This window comes from Myotis nattereri (assembly GCF_964212035.1).
Source record: "Myotis nattereri genome assembly, chromosome: 11".
Lineage (NCBI taxonomy): Eukaryota > Metazoa > Chordata > Mammalia > Chiroptera > Vespertilionidae > Myotis > Myotis nattereri.
Window position 1 is genome coordinate 83,504,685 of NC_138086.1, and position 18,895 is coordinate 83,523,579.

Here is an 18,895-nt window from a genome sequence, read left to right on the forward strand (position 1 = left end):
TTCTTTAGACATGTTAACTCCACTGACAAAGGTAAAGACGGGCTCTTAGCTGCATCCGCCTCCCTGAGGCTGTCCTGTTCCCACCCCCCCACCCCACCCCCCCACCCACGCGCCCCACACAGCTCACCCTGAGTGCAGACTGGCTCCCACACAGGCTGAGGCCAAATCCCCCAGTTTGGGTGGGAGGGCCCCAGAGATGGCAGGGCAGGCACTTGGCTGGATTTCACCCAGCAGTAATGCAGGAGACACTGGTAAGTAATAGGTCAACCCACTCCCCTGCCTTTGCTGGGAGCTCTGCAGACACTTCTGGTGGCTCTGGTCAGAGGATGGGGTGTGGAGATGCAGAAGGGCATGAGCTGGGGGAGGCCCTCAGAGACGTGGAGCTGCCTGGGGGTCAGACCACGCACTGTCCATCAGTGAGCGTGAAGGATGCCAGCGTCCTCTCTGTGACCCTCAGGGTGGGCTGGATGTTGACAGCAGCTGGGTCTCCCTGAGCCTCCAGGTGTGGTGTTGAGTTGCCCACCTGACAGGTACTCCCCACCCTGCCCAGCGTCCCCCCTGGACACTGACTTAGCTCAGGACCAGGCACAGCCACAGGCAGGGCTGCCACAGCACTTGGCTTCATTTTTTCTGACTAAATGTGCAGATGAGGGACCTCCGGATAGACGGGGTGCAGCTGGAAGACTTTCGCCCACCCTGAGGTGGCAAAGCCCCTGGAGCCACAGCAGTGGTGCACCACCCGGAGTGGGGAGGGGAAGCCTTGGCACAGGAGGGTACTGTGTCCCCTAGTACAGAGCAGCTTAGTGAGTGAGGAGGGGTGTGAGGAATCTAGACTCCTGGTGTCTGTCCACGGGCCCTGCCCCCCAGGAGCCAGCACAAGAGGCAAAGGCAGGAGGGGGTGGCTGCAGCCTTGGGGACAGGACTCCCTCTGCCAGCTGCCCTCCCATCTGCCCCCTCCCTCTCCACCACCTTTGTCTTTCAGTGCCTCTCTGCACCCCAGGAGCTGAAACAGCCCTGACCTCCCACCGGCCCCCCTGCCATCTGTGGAGCATCCCCACAGGGACAGGCTGACGACGCGAGAGCCACTTGGCTCCAAAATAGAACCTTATCAGCCCTGCCTGCCCACTTTGGCGTCAGCAACACCCACCCTCCTTCTCCCAGGACCTGCCAAGCATCCTGCTTCCCCCTTCTCAACCGTCACAGCCAACCCCCTGTCTGGATCCCCTCCCCAAAACACCTACAGGGTCAAGCAGTGGCAGCCTTGAGAGGTGGGGCCCCTGCCTGGGGCCACAGGTGACTGACTGCACTGGGGTGGTCACTGCTCCCAGAGGGACACAGCACAGGCGGCAGGTCTGTGGGGACGAGGCACTGGCCCAAGACCAAGGGCCAGACAGGGGAAGGGCCAGACCTCCTGGCGTGTTCCTTCAGGGCTGTATCTTTGTAAAATGGTAACTCTTACACTATATATACTTTTACCACAATAAAACATTTAAAAAATAAAACATCGCGGAAGACCCACCAGCCCTTGCACTTATTTTGAGGGGTGCACTGCTCTGAAGCCTCCTGGGCGCCTTGCCCCCTGTACATGCCTACATGTTTCATTTAAGAACATTGTTGGTCTTGTGTTCAGAAAACCCAACGAGGAGAGAGCAAATGGGGTTCACTTTTTTGCTATGAAATAAGAAGTTAGCAGTTGCTGGGCTTGGTCTGGTGGCTAAGCGGCCCCGGCTGCATCCCATGTTCCAGGACACGACGGAGAGACGGTGGAGGGGCAGCCAGCTGCACCCTCCCTTTGACCACACACGCCTACTTCTCAGAAGTCCAGACCCCGGCCCTGCCAGATGCTCCGAAGTCTCTGCCAGATCTGATCTCACACCACACATGGCGGCCAGGAGACTGGGAAAGGCAGCGCTCGGACTTTCCATCCCTGCCCACAGCAAGGACAGGGGGTGAGGGGAGGCGTGGTGTTAGTCCCCAGCAGTGGGGGCACCACTCATCGGTCCCTGCCCACCCCACCCCCAGCATCCTCCTGTGGCGTGTGCCCAACACAGGCCACGTGCAGTTTCCGGGAGGGGCTGCTCAGCTCCGTGTCAGCACGGCCTGCTTCCTGGCTGTGCCACGTGCCACCATGAATCATTCTGTAAAACAGAAATGGTAACAGTACCTGCCTCACTGGGCCACGGGAAGATCCAATGACATAATGCTCTTAAGACACTTAGCACACTGCCTGCTCCCCTAAAAATACTCATTCATTCAAAAATACCAGCTCCCCTGGGACTCTCCCACATGCCCCCGAAGGGCAGGCTCATTCAGTCTGCAGGGCAGCTTGGCAGACGCCTTGCTAAGTGTCACGGAGGGAGCGGTGGTCAGCCGACCTTGGGGGGCCCCTGTACTGGGGAGGCCCAGCACCCCTACGCTAGGCTGCCTTGGGGTGGGTCCAGCTGTTACTCACTAGCTGAGCGGCTTTTCTGTGCCCCATCGTCAAAGGCTTATTTGGGGATTAGACGGATTAACGTGCCGAGAACGGAGAAGGCAGGGAGGTCTACAGCGAGGGCTCTGTGTGTCATGCCTTAGCACTGTCCACTCTGTCGCGGGGACAGGACCGGGAAAGAGCAGGGGGCGCGGTGGGAGCGGCGTGAGGCTTCCCGGGAGCGTGAGATGCGGGAGGGCACCCGCAATGGGGCGGCTGGGAGGGCGCTGGCGGGTGGGAAGCCGGTGGACCGGGCTGAGCCGCGCTGCATGGAGGCTGGCTGGGCCGTGGCCCGTGCGGAGGGCCTCCCATCGCCCGCTCCCCCGGGGTATGCAGCCTGCGGACTCGGTGCGCCTACCCTGTGGTCAGCACGGGCGGCCGCCGCAGAGTCGGGCGACTGGCAGGCCCTGGGGTCACGCGAGGGGCGCCAACTACGCAGAAGGGACCAGGACCTCGGGGGAACTGCCTCCTAGGAGGGTTCCTTCTGGATGGAGCGGCGCCCGCACGCGCACACGGGTTCCTTGACGCAAGCCCCGCCCCGCGTTGCCCGGGGAACGGGAGCGCGACTCCGCGCACGCGCAGCCACCGGGACCGGGCGCTCGGCGACGGGTGGGGCGGGGCGTGCGCGGATTGGAGGGTTGCGATGGTGGCGGGCGGGGCGCGCGGTTGGCGGGTAACGGCGCACGGCGGTGGGCGGGCCCCGTGGTGATGGACAGAGCGAGGCGCCCGGCGATTGGCAGGATGCGGCGCTGGGCGGGCGGGGCGCTCAGATTGGCGGAGGCGGCGCGCGGCGCTGGGCGGGCCTGGGCGCGCGGCGAGGTGAGAGGCGTCTGGAGTGGTCCGGGCGGCTGGGGGCGCCCGGGCCGGGGGCGGAGGGGCGTCTCGCGGACTCTGAACGGGTCTCCGCTGTTCCCCTCGAGCGGGCGCGGGGCCGCCCTGGGGCTCAGGCGCCTGCAGCCGGTCGGGCTCGGGCTGCGGCCGGGAGGGTCCGACGTGCACCGTGCAGTCCCGAGCAGGACGCAGAGGAAACTGAATGCACCGCGTTAGGAGGTAACTGCCTGGAGACGAAGCAGCTGAAGCGCAGGGAGCGTGGGGCAGGAGGAGGCGGGAGCCCCTCGTGCGGGCTGTGGGGGGCCGAGGGCAGCTCTCACAGGCCCTTGTGGGGGTTGGGGTTCACTCCGTGCAATGGGGAAGCCGTGAGAGCTCCGAGCACGGGGCGGACGCCGGCTTGGATCGGACAGTGATCGGCTCATGGCGGGCTTGTCTGGCCTCGGCCCCGATGGAGCAGGTGCCGGGCGCTGGCCGGGCCGAGCAGGATTCCGGTGGGGCCTGTGGACCTGAGCCCTGGTAGCTGCTCAGGCGGAGGTGGGGGCGGGCAGGGGACACGGGCGGCTTGGAGCTCCAGGCGGAGGAACGCGCAGCCTTCCCTTTCTCCCTCCGGGTGCGCGCAGGGGGGGACTGGTGTCCAGTACAAGCGTTTCCCCAGCAGCTTGGCCCTCTGGTGGGCTTGCAGCCTTCCCCTCCACCCCCGAGGCCCGTGGGTGCCGGTGGTCAGCCCCGATGGTCAGCTGGGTGCTGACACACCCGGAGAGCGGCCGCTGTGGGGGCAGGGGTTGCAGGAGTGCGTCTGTGTGCTCACAGGGACCACCTCCTTGGCCTGGAACACACCATGTTTGCCGAGCAGGCTGCCCAGAGGGCCCACACGCTGCTGTCCCCGCCGTCAGCCAGCAACGCCACCTTTGCCCGAGTGCCCGTGGCGACTTACACCAACTGCTCCCAGCCCTTCCGGCTGGGGGAGCGCAGCTTCAGCCGGCAGTATGCCCACATCTATGCCACCCGCCTCCTCCAGATGAGGCCCTTCCTGGTGAGCCGGGCCCAGCAGCAGTGGGGTAAGTGACCGGTGCGGGGGGCACCTCCTCCCACCGGCCTGAGACCTGGCAGCACTGGGGCCTTTCGTGTATCCCCCCACCCCCACCCCCCGGCCTGGGGGGAGCACCCACTTTCAGCTCAGTGTCTTCTTCAGGGGCCGAAGGGGTTAAGTCAGGTGTCACGTGAGGTGTGGTCAGTGGCCAGTGGCCGCAGGGCCTGGTTGGATGGTAACTGGTCTTGCACTGGCGTAGGGACCTGTCTTCCTTGTCCTCAATGCAGGGAGCACCCACCTCCCTTGGAGGGGCCTGTTTTCACTGACCTCCGACCTCCGGCCTCTGTGCCTGTTGTCTCTCTCCTGGGTACTGGCCTGGGCAGTGCAAAGCTTTTTTTTTGTTTTTTTACCCGTTTCTTCCTTGGTGGCCTCTCCTGCAGTTACGTTATTCTTGGTGGTGAACCAGGACCCCCTTCCAATTTTGGGAGACACTGCATTATCCATTGCCACTGCAGGAGTGGCTTTCCATGTAGTTTTCCACTAACCTGTTAATGTTACTAAGCTGACATTGTGTCGGTGAGACCCTGTCCTACTCGTTTTTATTGCCCCGGACTAGGCGCGGGGTCTCAGCGCTGGCTGCACACCCCCCCAGGAAGGCTTTGGGAAGCTCGGTGCCCAGGCCTCCCCCCCCCCGCAGCACTGGGGCCTTTCGTGTATCCCCCCAGTTGGATCGACTCTGGCTTTATGGGCGCAGCCGGAGAACACTGGGCCGTCTCCCAGCTCGATGGTCACAGTCACTAACGACGTCCTGTCTTTGCTGCAGGCAAAGTGTTTTTCACCTCCTGCCACATAGGAAGGGTCTCCTCCCACTGGCTCCCAGGGGCCTTCTCCTCACTTCCCTGGGAGCCCCAGGCCCACCCTCAGGCCCAGTGTCACTGACCTTGTAGATTCCTTACAGCAGCGCCCTCTCTGGTACCAGGTTTCTCTTCCAGTCCCTCCTGCTGCTAACAGGACTCCCCAGAGATGGAACCACCACCTCATCCTGTTCACAGACTGGGGCCGGGAACCCAGACAGTGGCCCACAGTGCACGGGCCTCGCGGGGCAGCATTGCTCCACACGGGCCTGGCTGTCATACTGGCTTCACCCCGAACACCTTCATGCAGCGTCCAGTGTGACCGGGAGTCCTCTCCGGAGCTCAGCCTGAGCCGAGAAGCGCCTCTCCATCCCCTGCTTCCTGACAAGCCGGCCCTTTCTTGCCTGTGGCTCTCCCCTCTCCCGCTTGCTTCGTCTCCAGATTCCCTCGGGACCTCAGTGTGAATGTCATGTGCTTCAAGGGGCCACCTCAGCCTCCAGGGCCTCCTCCATAGCCTGTCTTAGCTGCCGTGTGGCACTTGTCACAGTGGCTGTGCGCTCTGCCTGGTGCTCAGAACCTGTTGCTGAGCCTCTGTGCCTCGGTTTCCTCAGCCGCACGAGGGCTGTTGGGCTGGGGGAGCTCCAGGCACAGTGCTCGGTGTCGTCGCCTGGGGGTGGATGCGGCTGCGATGTTGGGGCCTTGGGGTCTGTGGTTCCTGTTGGCGCCCTCCTCATCTTGTTCTGAACGACTCTTCTCCACTCCCCCGGGTAGACCTGGTGTATGTTCTCGGTTATTCCAGGCAGGAGGGGCTCATGCTGCAGTCGGCCGGGCTGAGGAAGGGGCTGGTCCCACAGCCACATGATCCCATCACCTCCTGTGGGCGTTCTCCCCAGGCCTGGGGGCTGGCAGATCCAGGGGCCTTCGGGAACCTGTGTCCTTCCTCCCTGCGCCCCCTGAGGACCAGCCGGTACTGTGCACCTGATGGTCCCCGTGGTGTCCCAGGACCCCAGGCGCCTGACTCCACAGGGAGCTGACGGGGCGCCTGGGATGTAGTTTGATTTGGTGGTGTCTCTGTTTTCAGAGGGTGCAGCATTCGTGGAGCTCTCGGAAGAATCCGAACTCTTAAAGGAACTTGTTATATTTTTCAGACAGGGCTATGTGGAGACTTGGCACACCTGTCTTCTCAGAACCAGTGCTCTAGTGTCGGTGAAAACGAGGTAGAGCCTGTGTTAGGGGCCCGTGGCTGCTGTAACAACAGAGCCCGAAACTGGGCAGCTTAAAGCACATTCCTTCTCCCGTCTGGAGGCCGGAGTCCGGGGTGCAGGTGTCACAGGGCTGCACTCCCTCAGAGGCTCCAGGGAGAGTCCTTCCCACCTCCTTCAGCTCTGTGACTGCTGGTGCTCCAGGCTGTGGCCCTGTCACCACAGACGTCGCCCTCTCTGCATGTCTGCTTCTCAAACGGACCCGTCCAGGGCCCGTCCACATCCCGAGTCCCCTGTCCCCCTGGGGCCAAGCAATCCTTTAGGTCTAGGGGGTCTTTGCCCTCAGTGAACTCTCCTGGCAGAGGCAGGGTCCCTGCGTGACTGGGCTCTGGGAGGCCTGTTTCCGTGCCCTGTGGGGGGTGCCAGGAGGGCTGCCTGGTCTCTGAGCTCAGGTCTCGTGCCCAGGCAGTGGGGTCCTAGTGAAGAAGCTGTGTGAGCTGCAGCCCGAGGAGAAGTGCTGTGTGGTGGGGACCCTCTTCAAGGCCATGCCGCTCCAGCCCTCCATCCTGCGGGAGGTCAGCGAGGAGGTGAGTGCACTCCCCTGGGGACAGTGGGCCACTTGCCTTGGACCCCAGGATTTGGGGCTGGGCCGGGGGGGTGGGGAGGAGCATCTCGGTGAGCAAGCACGAGCCCTGGTGGACTCTGGCCCGACCACCGCTCACCTCTGCCTTCCAGCACAACCTGCTCCCCCAGCCCCCCCGGAGCAAGTACATCCACCCAGACGACGAGCTGGTCCTGGAAGATGAATTGCAGCGGATCAGACTGGAAGGCACCATCGATGTGTCCAGGCTGGTCACAGGTGGGGCGTGGGGCGGGCGGCCTGTGCCTCAGGCCATGGGTGAGACCCTGGTGGGGTCAGCTCCCGGCTCTGCCCAAAGGCAGTGGCGCCAGGACGCAGGTCCTGAGTGGGCTCGCCGTCACGGGGGAGAGGGGCTGGCTTTGCTGTGTGGGTGCTGGAGGAGGCGGTCCCTCGGCCCCCTCCTGGGCCTGACGCTGCTGCTCCCAGGGACAGTGCTGGCCGTGCTGGGCTCTGTGAGAGACGACGGCAAGTTCTTGGTGGAGGACCACTGCTTCGCAGGGCTGGCTCCTCAGACGCCTGCACCACCCCTTGACCTGGACAGGTGAGCAGGTGCTTGGGGTCCCGGGCAGTGGTCCAGGGGAGTCACGGTCCCTGGACTCCATCTTCCTGCTCACCCGTGAAGGTGATGGGGGCGGGGGCACCTGTTTCCACGGCACCCAGAGGACCCCGACTTCTGCTGCAGGTTTGTGCTGCTGGTGTCCGGTCTGGGCCTGGGTGGAGGCGGGGGTGAGAGCCTGCTGGGCACCCAGCTGCTGGTGGACGTGGTGACGGGGCAGCTGGGGGACGAGGGGGAGCAGTGCAGTGCCGCCCACGTGTCCCGCGTCATCCTCGCTGGGAACCTCCTCAGCCACAGCACCCAGAGCAGGGATTCCATCAACAAGGTAGGGCGCCACCTGCCCGCAGCAGCCCCTCCTTCCCTGCGTTGGGCTCAGGGTCTTGCAGTTCTGGTGGACAGTGCCCAACAGCGATGTTGGGGCCACCTTTGCCCAGGGACCGCCCTGGCTCAGCCCCTGCCTTCTGCCCCCTGCGGGAGGGCTTTGCTCTGCTCCCAGCCCAGTGCCCCAGGCGGTAGCTAGGTGACCCTCTGATCTAAGACTCCCCAGGGCCTCACAGCCTATGGCTCTACTCCCAGGCCAAGTACCTGACCAAGAAAACCCAGGCTGCCAGCGTGGAGGCCGTCAAGATGCTGGACGAGATCCTCCTGCAGCTGAGTGTGAGCACCCGGGGCTGGCAGGGACGGGATTGGACACTGAGGCTGCGGCCGGGCACCAGGAGGCAGGTGGCGAAGGGCATCGGATGGGCTCCAGGCTGCATGGTGGGTACCGGCCCTGAAGCTCCTCTGCCCTGTGCCCTCCAGGCCTCGGTACCCGTGGACGTGATGCCAGGCGAGTTTGACCCAACAAACTACACACTCCCCCAGCAGCCCCTGCACCCCTGCATGTTCCCACTGGCCACCGCCTACTCTACGCTGCAGCTGGTCACCAACCCCTACCAGGCCACCATCGATGGAGTCAGGTAGCCAGCACAACCCAACTGCAGCCTGATCCATGGCCTTTGGACTCAGTGGCACCAGGAGGGGAGGGTTCGGTGCAGGACTGCAGAGAGCCCACCTCGATTGGCCCCTTTCCTAGGGTGCCTGGGGACACCCCCACGTGCGCCTGGTGAGCTCAGGCTGCCTGTGGGAGGAGTGCAGGTGTCAGACCCCCTTGCCCTGCAGGTTCCTGGGCACAGCGGGACAGAACGTGAGTGACATTTTCCGGTACAGCAGCATGGAGGACCACCTGGAGATCCTGGAGTGGACCCTGCGTGTCCGCCACATCAGCCCCACAGCCCCTGACACCCTGGGTAATGCACGGGGCTCAGCTATGTGGGGTGGGACCAGAGACCAGGGAAGGCCTGGTGGCCCCTTGATGCCCGGCGGGTTCCCGCGTGGATTTGCACTCACCGGCCTTGCCCCAGAGTGCGATGCTGTTCTGGGAGCTGCCCTAGAATTGCCCCACACTCAGCTGTCGGCCCCCTTCTCTAGGTTGCTACCCTTTCTACAAAAGCGACCCGTTCATCTTTCTGGAGTGCCCGCACGTCTACTTTTGTGGCAACGCCCCCAGCTTCGGCTCCAAAATCATCCGAGGTAAGCTTTCTCTTCGGACACGGACTCGGTCTCTTCGGGGCCCAGGCCCACCTGGCGCTGGCTGACTGCGTGCCGACAGGCGCTGGGCCTGTCCGCGCCCATGGCCGGGCCAGGGCTCCTCTGGTCGGCGTCACGTTAGCCTTTGGCTTCTGGGTGTCCTCGGCCCTTTCCATTTCTGCCCAGAGGAGCCTTGCGGCCAGCACTCCCACGTGCGGGGGGGCTCCCGTGTCTTGTGGTGGCGTCCCTCTGAGGCGGGCTCACCCAGAACCTAAGGTGGTCCCCACGGGTCTGGTTTGCAGGCCCTGAGGACCAGACGGTGCTGCTGGTGGCTGTGCCGGACTTCAGTGCCACGCAGACGGCCTGCCTGGTGAACCTGCGCAGCCTGGTCTGCCAGCCCATCAGCTTCTCGGGCTTTGGCGCCGAGGATGACGCCCTGGGAGGCCTGGGTCTGAGCCCCTGAGTCGTGGAGGCGGCCTCTGCCCCTGCTGGGTCAGCACGAGCAGCTTGTCTGTAAATAAACCTGACGGCTAACTGGTGATCTAGGTGGACCTGAGCTGCGCCCGCGCCCTCCTGTGGGGGAGCCCACACAAGTGGGACTCCTGCCCTCTCCCCAGCCAGTCAGGCCTGTGGTCAAGGACACCTGTGCCATGAGCTTGTTTATTAGTGTGGCCTGGGCAGCAGTTAAGAAGGCTGCCCTGGGTGCGTCCCCAGCTCCGCCTGCAGGGTCCGACCTCTGAGGCCGGGGGCAGTCCAGGAGCCTGGCAGACCTGGCTCCGAGGTGGTGGGCACGTGTGCGCCACACCAGGGGGCCCTGGTGTGCTGACGGCTGCCGAGCGGGCCCAGCGATGGGACCTGGCATGGGCTCCGGCGTTTGAGACCTGTCCTCAGAAGTCCCCGAAGTTCACCGTGTAAGTCTCCACCGTGGTGAAGGGGAGCCCCGGGCCTGGGCCTGTGCCCCCCTCCCCCTCGTCCCACTCCTCCTCCTCCGGCCCCAGCTCGGCCCCAAACTCCTCCGTCCCCAGTTCCGTCACCACCTCCGTGTAGGTCTCGGTCTCGGACTCCCCCCAGTCGGCCGTGGGCTCAGGTGGAAAGCCCCAGGGCCCCAGGGTGGAGTTGGGGACGGAGGAGGGGGCCAGGGAGGGGGTGGGGGGCAGCATGGCGGGCAGCGTCGGGGTGGTGGCTGGGCCCGCGGTGGCGTTGAGGCGGCGAAGCCGCATCTGTTCACGCATGCGCAGCCGGTGCTGCAGGCGGCGGTGCTGCAAGCGTCGCTGCTGGGGGGTCATAGGGCGCGAAGGGTCGATGCGCGGGATGGGCCGGTTCCCGTTCATGGCCAGGATCTCCCGGATGCGCTTCCAGTTGGAGCGCGCCAGGACGAAGTTGCACTGGGTGGCCCCGATGTCGTAGTCCACGTTGCAGGTCTTGGCGCCGGGCGTGTAGCCCTCCGCCTGGGCCGTCACGCGGTACTCCCCGGGGTTCAGGATGCGCCAGTAATCACCGCCAGGGGCTGCAGGGGGAAGGTGGGTTCAGCTGCTGGAGGGCACCCCACCCAGGCCCCAGGCCCCAGGCCCCTCTGCTGGGTAGACCCCAGCGTCTGGAGGCACCCCGAGGAGCGGGGCGTGGGCAGGCCCAGGCTCACCTGCCGGGACCAACACAGATCGGGCCCCCACCTTGGGAAGTGGGGTAGAGGAGTGCCAGCAGGTACCTGTCTTCACGCCGTGGTTAACGCCACTCACGGAGATGGTGGCATTGGCAATAGGGATGCCCTGTTCATCCGTCACCACCCCCTTGATGCCGCGGTGAACCTGCAGGAAGGGGTGCGGCCGGGTGTCCACATGCTGACCCTGCGGCCTGCGCCCCTGCCCTGTCCAGGCCCCTCTCACAGCCCTTCCCCGCCTCCCTGATGCTGCCCCGTCCCCCCAGCCCCACCTGCTCCATGAAGGTGAGCAGGGCTTCCTTGTTGTTCTCCCACTCTCGGGGCAGCTCGCTCTCATGGGGGAACTTGTCACAGCCCAGGTAGATGGAGAGCTCCAAGCAGTTGGTGTGCAGGTAACTGAAGTCATTGATGGCTGGTGGGAGCAGACAGAACCGCAGTCACCCTCACCCCATCCCACACGCCCCACTGCGGCCCCGCCCCAGTCGACTCACTCCCGGATCTGGGGTTCCACTTGGCCCCATTGACGATGCCCATGCCCCCGGTGTGGTCCTGTGCTTGGCACCCTCCCCGGTAGGGCTCGGTCATGGTGAGGTGGGTGGAGGCGAAGGAGATGGCCAGCCAGCGGAAGATGGCGTGGTCTGGGGTCTCCTGGGCCTCAGACACTTCGTCCTGGTCCTCTCCGCGGGCGGCCGCCAGGGCTGCAGCCATCAGCTGCTCCTGGCTGGGTGTGCGCGCCATGTCATAGGGGTAGGACACGAGCCGCTCGCCACCATTCAGGTTTGCCCCCAGCACGAACGGGTTCTTCTCCATCCAGGCGATGATGGCACGGACCTCCGTGGACACCTGGGGGCGGCTCCAAGTGAGGTCTGGGCCATGGCTTCCACCGCCCTCCATGGAGACCCGTACCAGCCCTCCCACCCCTGTCCGCCCAAAGCTCTGCAGTCAGTGCCTGGAGCTCCAGGGCCCTGGCTGCTCCCCTGACCCTACTGGCCAGGTGGCGGCCTCACCGTGGCATCCGGGGAGAGGTAGCGTTCGGGGATGGGCAGGTTGTTGTTGGGAACCCGGTAAGGGACCCATTTCCTCTCCTCCGCTCCCCAGAGCACAGAGTTGAGATCCGGGAAGTCCTCGTAGATGTCGAAGCCCTCCTCGGTCCACAGCCCCAGTGCCCAGTTCCCGAACTCTGAACCCTACAGGGGGTGGGGTGGGGTGGGGTGGGGTGGGGGGGGGTCAGCAATTGGGTGGTCCAGACTTGCCCCAAGCCATCCCCGCCCACCCAGCCTGCCCCCAGCCCCCACCCCCTGCCTGCCCCCTGCACAGGTCACCACCCGAATCCCTCTCCCTTGCACCCACCATCTGCGCTGCCACCTCATAGCCATCGGGGTTCAGCGAGGGCACCAGGTGGATGCGCGTGTCGTGGACCAGGTTGCGCACGCGGGGGTTCCCGTCGCGGTACTCGCGGCACAGGTACTGCATCAGCAGCAGCAGCAGCTCGCGGCCTAGGACCTCGTTGCCGTGGATGCCGGCTGTGTAGCGGAACTCCGGCTCCCCTGCAAGGGCAGGACCTCAGCAACCACTCAGCCTACCGAGGGGGCGTGGGCAGCTGAGGAGGAACCAAGCTGGCCTCACTCCGAGGGCTGGGCAACTGAGGCTTGTAGGGCCAGCAAGGGGGGTTCCGAGGGCAGGCAGAGGTGAGCTGTAGTGCCAGGGCCTTGCCTCTACTCTGTGGGGAGGGCCAGGCCTCAGGGGGCTATGGAGGCCTCACCCAGCTCATGGTCCCCAGGGTTGTCGGAGATCTCCATGGCGTAGATCTTGAGCCCGCGTGAGCTTTTTCCCAGGCTGTATGTACGGGTGATTGTGGGGCACTCCTCATTCACCACCTTCATCAGCTGGGCATGGGAGAGGACCCCGTCACACAGCCCAGCACCCACCTCCCCAGGGACCATGGCCCCCGCATTGCCCGTCTGCTCCCTGAGAAGGCCTCATGACAGGCATGGCCCCTGCCGGGGAGCCTGGCCCTCGATGCTAGTGTGGGGTGGAGAGTTCCTCCTTCCCGAAGCGAGGGCCAGCCCACCTCCCTCGGGGGCCGTGTTGGGGACGGAAGCAGAATGGAGCTCCCACACGAGACCCTGCGAGCCAGGAACCTGAGCTCTGGACAGGACCCCCTGCCCTGGGACGAGCACCCACCTGGCGCATGTCCTTGTAGCTGTGGTGCCGGAAGTCCAGGTCATCGGTGGTGACCACCTCATTCTGTGCATAGTAGCTGTAGACAGCTGCAGAGGGTGGACAGGCAGGGCCCTGAGCTGGTCAGCTGCCAGCCCAGCCCCAGCCCCCTAGCCGCCCCTCCAAGCCCCTGCCCCCGCCAGCACTCACGGGACACGGGGCAGCCCAGCACCTCTAGGCGCATGCACAGGCTGCCATTCCAGGTGAGGGGGTACACACGGATGAAACGGGCTACCACTGGCTCCGGGAGCTCGCTCAGAACGGGCGTGTCCTTGTCCACATTCCCATGGAAGGTCTGGGGAGAGGCAGGCCTCAGAGCAACACCCCATGCTGGGCCAGGGCCCACCTGAGGCCCAAATGCTGGGAGCAAGCTGAGGGCTCAAGTACCCACCATTTCCTCGTAGCCATTGGTGTACATCACCCATGTCTGGCTGTCATTGCTGAAGCCCACGAAGAAGGAGGTCACAAAGTCGTCACTGGAGAGCGACAGTGGTCAGTGGTCAGGGCAAGGCTGGTCTCCGGCCTGGGTCCTAGGCCGTCAGATGGCTGATGCCCCTCTCCTGGGCCCAAGCACTTAAGAGTTGGCAGGGGTGTGTAGTGCTGCCTGGCATCAGGAGTGGCTCCCGTGCCCGCTGCATGGCCAAGGAGGGGGCTGAGGCCCGGGGGGCCCACAGGAGTGCCTGGAGTGGAACTGAGGCGGGCCTGGGGCTCCCCACCCCCCGAGTGCCTGTGAGCCACGTACTGGACGCTGGAGTCGCGGCCCTGAGTGATGACGCCTGTGAACCTGGTGGTCCTCCTGGTGTCCACCTCGATCCATTGGTTCTGCGCATCGTCCTCGGCACACCACGCCCCGTCGTAGTAGTCGTCCTCGACAGCACCCGCCTGCTGGGCAGCGGGAGGCTGAGCGGGTGGAGGAGCCCAGCCGGCCAGGAGAGGGGCCCCTCCCAGCACCCACCTGCATGTTGAGCCGGCCCCGCTGGGCGCCCAGGCCATGGCGCAGCATGGAGGAGGCTCGAATCTGGTTGTCCTCGATGCGGTGCGACTCCATCCCGATGGGGGGGCACTCTGAAGACAGACCCCAGGCTGGTGGCCCGTGGCTCCATTCCTCCCTCCATCCACCTCAGAACTGAGGACCCCAGAGCCCTCTCTCCTCATGTCGGGGAGCCAGTCAGGGCAGCTCCACCCAGGCTGTGCTCCCCTCCCTGGCCTCAGCCTTCCCCAGAGAACAGGCTGATGACGCCCTGCTCCAGGGCCGTGGTGCACAGGACATCCCGGGACAGCCATCCCAGGGCCCAGCCACCCCAGGCCTCATCCACACGGGCGTCTGCACACCAGACTGTGCCATGAGCTCTGTGCCCTGGGGTTGGGCCCCGGGCAGAGCCACTCCAGGCCCCAAGAGCTTACGAGCAGGAAACGGTTCTAGAGGCCTGGAGTGCCGGCAGGAAATCCAGGTTGGGGACCTACGTGTGCCCTCGGGTGGGTCGCATGCCCCAGGCCCGCCCTGCACACCCCGTGCCCACACTCCCAGGCCCCTTACTCACTGATTTTCTCTGCTGGAGCCCACTCTTCCTCCTCGCCCTTCCGGGGCCCTGAGGACAACAAGAGAGGACTTGGTGCCGAGGGTCCTGGGGCACAGGAGCCCAGAGTTCTGCCACCAGGACCTGGCCGAGTGGCCCAACCCCAGCCCCAGACACACCTTTGTGGTCCTTGCCTTTCTCCAGCGTCCACTTGTCATCGGTCTCCTCCCGCTTGGGGCTGCTGCCCTCCTTTTTGGGTTTCTCTGGAAGGTGGAAGGTGGGAGGACCTATCCCTCAGCCCCAGGCTTCCCGGGGCTTGTGGGGGCAGCAGGCTGAGCTGGGCACGTAGGGGGAGGCAGGGGGAGGTGGGCAGGGGCAGCCTGATTCCACTCACTCAGCTCCTCCTTCTCTTCGTCAGTCTCCAGCTCAGAGGCAGGCTTCGCCGGGCTGGGAGGCCGGAAGTAATAGTCCACTGGGGGAGGGAGAGCCCTGCTGAGATGGCCAGCTGCTGCTCCCAAGGCCCCCCAGCTGCTCCCAGGGCCCCCCAGCTACACCCAGGGCGCCCGCGACGATGAGGAAGTGGGGTCAGTGGGCCTTGAAGAATCCACACAGGCCCAGAGGAGGGGGAGGTCCTCTTGGACCCAGAGGCCACCTGGGCTCAAGTGGGGCTGGAAGACCCCAGGAAGTCAGCAGCCCCACCCAGCAGGGCTCGGCCTGGGGAAAGGTGGGCTGGGCCGGGCAGGGAGTGGGAGCCTTGAGTGACAGTGGCACCAGTGACCAGGAGGGGTGAGTCACGAGGGCTGAGCCGGGCCAAGGGTTGGAGGGTTAACGGGACAGGAAAAGGACAAGGACCTGCGAGGCTTGCAGCCAGAGAGGGGGGAGTCATCCCAGGGGACAGGGAGCTGGAGGGAGGGGTTGCAGAGCGGGGAGGAGAGGCGGGAGCAGAAGGCAGAGCAGAGTCAGGAACCAGGAAGGTGTCAAGGGGAGGCCCAGCCTGAGCAAGGAGAGGCATGAGGGCAGCAAGGCTGGTGGCACGTGGGGACGTCGGGGCACTGCCTCCGAGCTGGCCCCGGACACTCACTGTCGTCATAGTCGGGAATCACGTAGCCGTCCCCATAGTCGGGGGGCAGAAGGGGCTTCGCAGGCGGCTCTGTGGAGAGGGGAGGCAGTGGGCACAGAGCCCCTCGAAGGACTGCCCCCGCCCCCCTGCCCCATCCTACCGATCCTCTCCTTCTCCTCTGGGGCCTCGACCCCCTGCCCCGGGGGCTCCGCTTTCTCCTCGGGGTGCTCGAGCCAGGGCCTCTCAGGCCTCCTCCTGCTGGGGGGCGGTCTGGGCTGCTTCTGGCGCCGGATGTACTCGACTGGGGGAGAGGGTGGGCTGAGCGGGGGGGAGGCAGCAGGGCTGGGAGGAGTTCTCAGGGGGGTCATCCGTGGACCCCCAGGGCAGGGTCTGGATCTGGATGGGGCGGTGGGGCCAGTGGTGGCTGGACAACTGGGGTCCTACTCACAGTCCTCGTAGTCCTCCCTCTCTATCTGGTCGTTGTAGTCCAGGGTGGGCTGCTCCTGCTCCAGCTCCTCCTCCGGCTCTGGGGGGAGACACAAGCACACAGGCAGCCCCTACCGGCCCCTGGAAGCCCAGCCAGCCCAGGTGGTCAGTCTCCCACTCACCAGGGTGGTGCTCCAAAGGGGTCTCTCCTCCGGGACCCGGCCAGGGACCTGCAACACAAACCCAGCGCAGTAGACAGAGGCCTGCGGGGCCAGGGGTTGCTCCTGGGCCCTGCTGACACCCGGAGGCCTCACTCCCTCCCCGGAGGGCTCAGCACCCTGCTGGCACTCCCAGGGCGATTGCTGGTGGTAACCTGGGGAGCCCAGCAGCACACAAGGGGTGGCTCTGAGTGGGATCTAGGGGACAGATCCCAGGACAGTGGAGAGCAAACCCCCAGCGAGGCCACCAAGCCCCCACCCACCACCTGAGGGAGCTCCACCCCAACTGCGGGGGCCTACCAGGGACCCCCTCACCCCTCGCTCCCTGCAGCCCAGCAGGGCAGAGCCCACCACCCAGAAGAGCTGACACACACCTTCCTCCTGCGGCAGCTCCTTGGGGCTGGGGCTGGGGCTGAGGGGCGGGGGCAGTGGCCACCATGGGGCTTCTGAGGGGGTCGGGGTCGGGGGCCTCTTCCCAGCCAGGGGCCTCTTGGTGGCCTTGGGTGGCTTCTCCTTGGGTCTCTTGGTGGCTTTGGGTGGCTTCTCCTTGGGCCTCTTGGTGGCCTTGGGTGGCTTCTCCTTGGGTCTCTTGGTGGCTTTGGGTGGCTTCTCCTTGGGCCTCTTGGTGGCCTTGGGTGGCCTGGGGGATCCCTCCAGCAGCTTCCTGGCCGCCTTGGGGCCTTTGTCCTTCTTTCCTTTCTTCCCTTTGTCTTTGGGCTTTTCCGGAGGCGCTGACCAAGATGCAGATGCAGGGCCCATCAACAGGAGAAGCCGCTCTGTGCCCGGGCGCCCCCACAACCCTAACGCTCCTGTTTACCCACATTTCCCAGGTCAGGAAACTGAGAGATGACGTCACCTGCCCCATGACAGAGCTGGCCTTGGAACCCAGGGTTCTGTCTGCAAGACTGCTGTCAGCACATCTTGGCTCAGGGCACACACACCCACCCTCACTGTGAAGGCTCCGCTCCCATGAGCAGGCCCTCGTCCTCCCACCAGTCACAATCCACCTTCCCAATATGTCCCCTCTGCCAGTCAGGGAGTGGTGTTCTGTGCTGGACATAGAGAGTGCCAGGTGACTAAGCCCTCCAGGCCTGGGGGGCACCCCAGTCTCAAGGGGGAGGCAGTCTCCTCCCTGCCAACTGCCGCCAAAACAAAGGGCACGGTGGATGTGGGGGGCACTGCTGGGCCTCAGGTGTGCTCTCAGGGGCACCTATGGCAACGCCCTATGAGAAGTACGGGCCAGGGGTGGTTGGAACCATAACCAACAGGGCGTCTGGGCCACACAGAGGACAGGGACCCGCGAGGCAGCAGCTGAAGCAGGGCAGGGCAGGGGCCTGTATGCTGCTGAGAATTCAAAGGGGGTTGGGGGCCAAGGGGCGGAAACACAGGAAAATGCGGAGTGCAGACCTTGGGAAGAAACAGGGCTGCCCCCAGCAATATCCAAGCCTGGAATGTGAGCTGGAGGTGGGGGAGGCACGGAGGGTCCCGGGACTGCCCCCCCCCACCCCCACCCCCCGCCCCCAAGGGTAGGAGCCAAGAAAGAGCTAGAGTGGGGGCGGAGGCTGCTGAGCTCAGGAAGGAAGACCTTGCCACCCTCCCAAAGGCACACAAGCAGCTAAGATTTATCGACCACTGATTGCGTAAGAGGCCAAAGGAATGCCTTGGGGATGCATCATCTGACTGAGTTCCCCCAGGGAGCCCTGTGGGAGGGTCTTCTCCCGCCGCTGAGCTGGGGGGGAGGGAAGGTGCATGCAGGAGGGTGCAGGCACCCTCTAGGGTTGGCTGAGCCTGAGACGCGCTGGTGGTGAGGAGCAGTGTGTGCCTTAGAGGCTGAGGGGCCCCACTGGGACAGCAGGGGTTTCACAGTGCAGACTGGGGAGGGGCAGCCAAGTCCCCTGTGGCTCAGGCCTGGCCCCTGGGTGATTGGGAGCTGGGGACGAGGTGCTGGGCCCATCAGAGCTTCTGGGCAGCAGACCTGCCGCATGCGTCTGGTGCCCAAAGGGCTACAGGCCAGCGCTGGCCGCGGCCTGGCACGGAGCCCCCAGACATCTGGGCAGTCCCGTGCTTTTCAGAACCGTTCCTCACGCCAGGCGGCTGGACAGCGGCCAGCCCTGAGGAGGCCGCCAGTCCCACCTGAGGCGCGCGGTGCCAGGGCCCCATCCCGCCAGGGGCACCCCTGCGCGGGCACTTACCCTCTCCGTCCACCCTCGGGCGCGCCCCCTTGCCCCCGGCCTGGGCTTTGCGGAGGCGCAGGGTGGGCTCAGGGGGCGGTGGCTCCAGGCCGCCCTCGTCCTCCCGCGGCCCGGGCTCCAGCTCCGACAGGAAGCCCTCGAGGAACTCCTCGATCTCGTCGTCCGTCAGCACCGTCTGCGGGCGCCCCCCGGGCAACAGCGCCAGCAGCGCCAGCAGCGCCAGCAGGGGCGCCCCGCGCACCGCCGCCATGGCGCGCACGCCGGGGGGACCGGGGGCGGGGGCCGGGTGGGGCGTGGATGGGGAGGGGGCGGGGGGGCTCCCGGGTGGAGCGCGGGAGGAATCCGGGGTGGAGCGCGGGGTCTCCGGGGTGGGGCTCGGGGTCTCCGGGGTGGGGCGCGGGGGCTCCGGGGTGGGGCGCAGGAGGAATCCGGGGTGAGGTGCGCGAGAAATCC

The 18,895-nt window shown here is 65.5% G+C and overlaps 2 protein-coding genes across 11 annotated transcripts; one reads left to right on the forward strand and one right to left on the reverse strand.

The window, feature by feature from the left end:
• Positions 1-3,269: 3,269 nt before the first annotated feature.
• On the forward strand, positions 3,270-9,794 carry POLD2 (DNA polymerase delta 2, accessory subunit). 8 transcript variants are annotated; one of them, XM_081102099.1, is made up of 11 exons: positions 3,270-3,520; positions 4,112-4,359; positions 6,853-6,974; positions 7,123-7,246; positions 7,454-7,568; positions 7,710-7,908; positions 8,160-8,240; positions 8,385-8,542; positions 8,745-8,872; positions 9,054-9,155; positions 9,455-9,794. In XM_081102099.1, exons 1-11 carry the CDS (start codon positions 3,504-3,506, stop codon positions 9,613-9,615), a joined length of 1,455 nt encoding a protein of 484 aa, XP_080958225.1. In that variant the 5' UTR covers positions 3,270-3,503; the 3' UTR covers positions 9,616-9,794. The 8 variants fall into 8 exon arrangements, 7 of the variants coding, with proteins under 7 accessions (XP_080958225.1, XP_080958228.1, XP_080958226.1 ...); XM_081102100.1 differs by having other exon boundaries at positions 3,276-3,520; positions 7,460-7,568; XM_081102101.1 differs by lacking the exons at positions 3,270-3,520; positions 4,112-4,359 and adding exons at positions 5,646-6,152; positions 6,334-6,402 and having other exon boundaries at positions 6,857-6,974.
• Positions 9,795-9,805: 11 nt separating this feature from the next.
• Positions 9,806-18,692, reverse strand: AEBP1 (AE binding protein 1; the record flags this gene model as incomplete). Of its 3 annotated transcripts, XM_081102107.1 has the most annotated exons (21): positions 9,806-10,659; positions 10,858-10,957; positions 11,082-11,221; positions 11,301-11,652; positions 11,817-11,996; positions 12,160-12,356; positions 12,572-12,695; positions 12,994-13,079; positions 13,180-13,324; positions 13,421-13,505; positions 13,772-13,911; positions 13,985-14,094; positions 14,571-14,618; positions 14,726-14,809; positions 14,941-15,018; positions 15,628-15,696; positions 15,767-15,907; positions 16,055-16,132; positions 16,215-16,262; positions 16,625-16,981; positions 18,443-18,692. In XM_081102107.1, the coding sequence occupies 21 exons, from the start codon at positions 18,690-18,692 to the stop codon at positions 10,040-10,042; spliced, it is 3,432 nt and encodes a 1,143-aa protein (XP_080958233.1). In that variant the 3' UTR covers positions 9,806-10,039. The 3 variants fall into 3 exon arrangements, with proteins under 3 accessions (XP_080958233.1, XP_080958232.1, XP_080958231.1); XM_081102106.1 differs by lacking the exon at positions 16,215-16,262 and having other exon boundaries at positions 16,055-16,163; positions 16,602-16,981; XM_081102105.1 differs by lacking the exon at positions 16,215-16,262 and having other exon boundaries at positions 16,055-16,163; positions 16,566-16,981.
• Positions 18,693-18,895: the final 203 nt, after the last annotated feature.

What these genes read in the sequence shown, in the direction of transcription:
- POLD2 (XM_081102097.1), top strand. An exon ending in CCGGGCCCAGCAGCAGTGGG is followed by an intron (nt 4,360 to 6,852) that starts GTAAGTGACCGG and finishes TCTCGTGCCCAG; the next exon opens with GCAGTGGGGTCCTAGTGAAG. An exon ending in CGGCTCCAAAATCATCCGAG is followed by an intron (nt 9,156 to 9,454) that starts GTAAGCTTTCTC and finishes TCTGGTTTGCAG; the next exon opens with GCCCTGAGGACCAGACGGTG.